A 6,696-nucleotide genomic window follows, 5' to 3' on the forward strand; every position below is an offset into this window, starting at 1 on the left:
AGCTTAGCTAACCAACATGAAATACAGTCATCTGATTGGTTAATTTTTTTATTAGCGCTTTTATTTTTACCAAAGTAGCCTCAGCTGGTCAGCTAAGCTCATAGAATAATATTGGCTAAGCTTGGCTAAGCTGTAACACATGGTAATTATGTTGTGAAGGAATTTTTCTTAAATACGCCTCTCTCCAGAATTAAACAAAAATTTTTTGTGGAACCCGTAGATTTTGACCAAAAATGATGTTAAAATTATTCTCAGGGTGGGAAAAAGGCTTAAGTTAACACGATTTTTTGTTGTTGCTCTGATTATAAGAGTAATATACAAGTTTTCCGTGACTCGATAGCCATAATTTAAAAGCGTATTCTTTTATTAATAATTTTAAAGTCATCTGATCGAACTCATCTTGAGTAATATCTTTGGGAACACGTTAAAAGTCTAGTGTATTCAATTAAACCACAAACCAGAGATGAGCTAATTCAAAATATTATGGCTACAGCTGCACCCAAACATGACGACCCAAATACTATGGAATGTAGAGATAAGGAACACAATCTTATATGGTTGTTGGAATCAAAAAGTGTCCAAAAAATAGCATTAAATAAAGGGGTTATGATATGTATATTATAACTCCCGTTGAAGAGAAAGGACGGAGTGTAATTGTACCAGAGAATGAGAGACTATTATACAACTTTATACTCCGTCCCTACTTTTTCCATGCCTATGATGTATTGCATGGTACCAATGCTACACCAGTGCCATCTTAATTTAATGCAATTTTAGGGTCACTTTTTTAACACAGAGATTGTGTTCCTTATCTCTACATTCCATACCAAATACTCTTCGTCGGAGGTGTATTTTTTGGCCAAAGCCGAAGCTTCGGACATTATTACAACTATGTTGGTGATGTATTACCATTGCAAAGTTGCAATTGCTTGGAATACGTAAATGTTTCTTTTACTTGAGATATTTTGACATTACAGTTACATAGACTGAGTGTCAAACGATTTTAAGCGTGCCAACAAATGAGGTAATTGCTTAGGTCAAATCCATTGTAAAATCGTAATAAAAAATGTAAAGTGATACATGATAAGTATTTTTTTAAAGTTAAAAAGCGAAAAAGTTCAGTGAAATCACATTGTTTTATGTAAAACATTTTGTGATATGAAAATTTGGCATTTAATGTTCTATACTGTAAAGTCAAAGTCACTTATGTATTGATTAGGATTGTACAGAAATAAAGGTAAAAATTGACTATTTTAAAAATAAATTACAAAACTTTGTATTTATCATAAAATATGACACTGTAAAAACAGAAAAATAAAATATATTTACATGGAATAAAACAACAATGGTATGTCAATAAAGTTATATACATTGAAATTATTTAAAATCAATAATTTTCATGTTCTTTAGCTTATTTTCTCTTTGGTAGTGTAAAAAATGAACTTTTTTCGACGCTTATACATTCTATGAGTACATTTTCATGTTGTATTAAAATTTCGATGATTATACTTAATTTCTAAACAAAATTTGTAATTAGATTGCTTTATTAGTAAATTTATTAATAAACGCTTGTCGTATAAGTAAGTTGTTGGAATAAATTTGCATTTGTTAAATAGTAAGCTTTTCATTTGTAAGTTACCTAACTATACCGAAATAATTTTCGTTTTTCATTCAATTTTCCAAAAAAGAGAGTTGATTAGGTGCGAAAGCAAATAGTTGGTAAAAATTCTTTTGATAATATCGGTGAGCTATTCATATGACAATATTAGTCGAACATAATTCTGCTGTCGCTTTTATATTTTAAAGTGTTCGTAATCGCTTTCGTCATCGTAATGCATCCAATAAGACCCAATTTGTGTAATATACAAAAATATGGTGTTTAGATTTAGGTTAAGAAGGTTAGGTTCACTGATTTTTTGCTGTTGTATAAGACAGATATTCATTGGAAGCCGAATACAGCCAGCATTATAGGTAGGAAGTTAACCAAATGAATATATTTATTTGAAATAGTATATGAAATATAATAAATAACCTTTGCCGCTCTGTAGAAAGCAGGAAAAAATTATATCACTTATGTAATATGTATTGCATATAATTCTGACGCCACCCAACGGATAGAAATAAATGTTTAATAAGAACCATGAAAATGCACCCACGACTTGCACCCTCATGGAATAGAATAGAAACTGTGGGTCGGTTAAATTGTATAAGTGTCTAAAAACTTTCATCTATAATATCAGTACATTTTTTATTAAAATTAACATAATATTTCTTGTCGTATTCTTTGTAAGGAACATTAATTATATAATCAAAAAAATATCGTAATTACGTCAATGCAATTACGTATTAAAAACACTTATATCTAATTTTTTGTAAATAAAGAAAATAAATTTTTCTGTTTTCTTTTAAAAACGTATTTGGAAATTTTCATTAATTTTATTAATCGTTTAAGGTTTTTACCATTCAAAGTAAAAATTAAAGATTAATTAGTTCGAAGATTTATCCCTTGGTGAATAAATCGTATAATATTATAATTACTAGCGGGGTTAAGCTATTTAATAATTATTAGCTATGATTTCTTTTCAACAGTCTTTTAAAAAACAAAAATAATTTTTCAAAATCTACTAAAAATGAATAAAACAATTTGATTGTTTGATAATGATCCTACTTCTAAAAAAGTAGAACCATTAATGGGAGGCTATATTTACTATAAATGCCGAAAACTGTTGTAATGTTTTTTCTTAGTTTGAAGTTTGGTTTTGTAAGTTTTTCGATGCTCAAGAAAACACTCGTTATCACGAAATGGTTGACTAGAGAAATTGAATTAAGCTAATATTTAAAAGAAGCATTAAACCTCACTGCACAGAATACATGCCCGTAAACATAAAATCAAAAAAACCAAGCAAATCCTGTTTGGAAAATTAATTAAGCTAAGTTCGTTATTTTAAAACTCTCCATCTTAAATTGCTTTTATTATGTTTCTTTCGAAATAGAATACATTTATCGTATTTTCATAGTCTGAACATCTTGTAATTTCAAACAACTTAAATTACAAAAGTATAATAAATTTTCTCAAATTAAAATCGATTTCATGTTTACAGGTATGTATTCTATTTTTTGAGGCACGATTTAATAATAATTGTATGGCGTCTTTCACAAATAATATTTTTAAGTTTAAATTAAAAATGCATTTTTATAAAGTTATATAAAAAATAAAATTTGAATTAAAATTGTACTGGAATGTAAACTTAAAAAAATTAATTTAAAATGTTTTTAAAATGAACTTATTTTCTCTGATGATAAAATATCAACAAATTCTCGAATATCTTCACTGGATGATTCTTGTGTTTCAAATTTAATATCCGATTCAATTTCTTGTGTCGATTCTATGGATGGTGAATCATCTGAAAGATAAATTATAAAATCATGTCATTTGAATTTTAATGATTTTCATTGTCAAAAAAATCGGGGAAAAAAATTAGCCTATTATTCAAGATATTTACTTTCATTTAAAAAAAAAAAAAAAGGTCTATTATACAGTATGTCGCATTTAAGGTGAAGAAATGAATTTTTCATCATCATACGTGAAAAAAAGAATTTTTATAATCGAACGAGAATTCTTTAGAATTAAATATCACTGACCAAATACAAATAAATAAGTATAAAAAGATACAAACCACTAAATTTCTTTTGTTTAATCGCCATAAATTTTTGTGTATGTTCAACAACATGTTTATAATTCAAATATTCCTCAGAATTAATTAATTGATACCAACTGAGTATTGAAATAAAAGCGATGAAGAATAAGTTGCTCGTTATGCCTGAAAAACAATAAAATTGTTTAATTAAAATTATACAAAATACGTTTTATACAAAATACGTTCATAGAAAAATATTAATTGACCATTTCAACATGATTCAACAAGCGCAAGTTCCTTTTTTTCGGACTGATAGTAATAATTGAAACTATTATAGAAGATGTTTGTTATTCATTTTATCACATTGGTTATCAATCATTTAGTCCGAAATAAAAGTGAATCATAATTTTATAATAAAAAGCTTTATATTTACCAATCGACGCCGATAGTATCGGCCAATGAAACATCATATATCGTAAACCAGAGAAGTGTGCACTTATTAAAAGTGTTGCTGAATACAATTCAATATTTTGTGATTGAATTTCAATGTATACGTCGGTTACAGGTCGTTCTTGATCATCTTCATAATCCGAAAACAATTCTATTTGAATATTTTGTTTTTGTTTTGTGGCGCCAAGAATTAAACCTGGACTAAGCACAATCGTACGTAATGTATCCAATAAAGGACTATTGTATTGGAGCATAGCAGATCGACAAGATGTATGTACTAGTTCGCCAGCTTTTGTTCGGAAATCTGCACATACCATAAACATTCCTACGCAAACAAGAAATTATTTTAATAAGTAATAAGTTCATTCAGGACTGGATTTAACTTCAGCGCCGCCCCTGGGAAAAGTTTGCAAAAATTTATTAATTAAATATTATAATTTTTAATTTAAATATGTTTTAAATACGATTACACTTTTCAAAACACTTTCGATCACGTGGAGAAAATGTTTTTTTCATCCTCCGAATTTTTATCGCCCTGGGCGCTAACGCTACGTGCCCCTAGTATAAATCCAGTGCTGAGTTCAGTCTTAAAATTAAACCATAACAAAATTTTTTTACCTAATTCTTTATTAGCCTCAGATTCTGGCATTTCTAAAGTAATTTCCACTTTATAAGGTTGACCCATCATAAGTAATTGATTACGTTTGGTCAATTGAACATGAGCTGATGGAAAACTGCATACACCACTTTTTCGAGAATATTCGGATTTCGTACATACTACCGAACATGGCCTAAAGAAATTTAAAATTTAACAGTAATTCAGAGCCAAAGCGTTCTACAAAACAATTTGATAATATTGTACTACTTAATTCTAAGCAATAGTTATAATTGGCACAGCTGAAAAAAAATGAATAATTTCCGATTTATTGATACTTTCAACCTTTATATGAACGCTTTAATGAAATAGATCAAACAAACTTCTAAGCTAATGAATTTACGTTGATATAAAGATTGTTATTTCAAATCGATGTTCAATGTTTAAATCGAGAATACAAAATAAAGTACCATGACTTTTCATGGATAAATAATTTAAATATTCAAAGCAATATTGTGATTTTCTTTCTACTCAAAGAGAAATTTCACTTTTTAATGGTACAGAAAATCCACGCTTTTATTTACTCACATTCATTAATATACAAAATTGAAGCTTGAATAACTCGAAAACTTAAAATTTTTGTTGATAATGCCTATGATAACTGATATATTCAGAATCTAATAAAGTACACTCTAGTTAAAATTGAGATCCATTGACATTTTTTTTTTTTATATTTTGTCCCAAATCTCATAGGTTAAAATGAAACTTAATAGGAGAATATTACATTCAGGCTATTTTTTCTCTTAACCCCTAACTAAACTTTACAAGGGTAACGCTGAACAATTTTCAACTTCAACTTGTGTTCTTTAAAATTTATTTGATTTTCAAGAACTTTAGAATACACCTTACAGTTTGAGAATACATTTCAGAAATTTTCAGTTTGCTTTAAATTTGGGAATGAGGTCTATTCCCAGGGTCCCTGGATGTATTGGATATAGTAACGTCGTGTTAAAAGATTTTCATGTTTCAAACAAATATAACGTTGATTACAAATGATAGCTGCCACACATGGCCAACATTCGTAAGAACATAAAAATTTTGGCAAGAAATACACCGACTTTTTATTAATTTAGAAATTCTCTTCAAATATGGCGACCATGTAATGACCGTACCAAACCCAACATATCTGTGGACTTTGGACTACCTTTATCCAAAATTCGAAAATACTAAATTTGCTTTTCTAGGTTTTTCATCAAATTTTTCACGATTTTGCTTCTCTAAAGTTTAGTTCACCTGAACTAAAGACGTATTTCAATTACAAAACAGTCATTTATATCATTAATTCATAAATTCTCTTCGGAAAATTCATTTTTCTTAATACTAAATCCCTATTTCAAATATACGGGGAACTATTTTACAATTGAAATACGTAATTATAATATAAAACTAATACTTTATCTATTAATTGGGCTGTATCAAACTTTGGAATTTCCAAATAATTAAGTGAAAATATATGAGTAAAAAATATCCTTACTTAAATGTTACATGAACAGGTTTCGAATGGGAAACATATGGTACATAAGCATAGTAAAAAGCGATATACATAAGTATTGATAACCATACTAGTAATGCTATTATCAATGCAATTACACAACCACGAAATATTAATTCCCGAACATTATTTGCTTGTTGCAATGTTCTTTGCTTGTATAAATCAGCCGTATCACTAATAAATTTTATTATTGGATATTTTACTCGCATTGAGTAAATATCATAAAAATAAATAAATAATTGATAGAATTTTTTAAATATGAACTTCATGACTTTTTTTTATCACAAATCTACATTTGACATTCAACTTCAACTTGACGTTCAAATTACAAAGTCTATTTTTTCGTCTGTTTGTTTTTGTTTATCTAACTTGTCAAATGAAAGTAGTGTGCTAGTTTACCGACATAATATTTTTTATAAATTGTACCACGTGCTGAGATGAGGGGCCACATGTATTATATT

At 28.0% G+C, this 6,696-nt stretch overlaps 1 protein-coding gene across 1 annotated transcript; it reads right to left on the reverse strand.

Annotated features, from left to right (window-relative positions):
- Window positions 1–3,262: 3,262 nt before the first annotated feature.
- Window positions 3,263–6,447, reverse strand: LOC123291442 (seipin). Its single transcript, XM_044871732.1, has 5 exons — window positions 6,218–6,447; window positions 4,707–4,879; window positions 4,072–4,413; window positions 3,678–3,821; window positions 3,263–3,404 (listed from the first exon to the last, which is right to left on the reverse strand). Exons 1-5 carry the CDS (start codon window positions 6,442–6,444, stop codon window positions 3,274–3,276), a joined length of 1,017 nt encoding a protein of 338 aa, XP_044727667.1. The 5' UTR covers window positions 6,445–6,447; the 3' UTR covers window positions 3,263–3,273.
- Between the last annotated feature and the right edge of the window lie 249 nt (window positions 6,448–6,696).

This window comes from Chrysoperla carnea, chromosome 2 (genome assembly GCF_905475395.1).
Source record: "Chrysoperla carnea chromosome 2, inChrCarn1.1, whole genome shotgun sequence".
NCBI lineage: Eukaryota > Metazoa > Arthropoda > Insecta > Neuroptera > Chrysopidae > Chrysoperla > Chrysoperla carnea.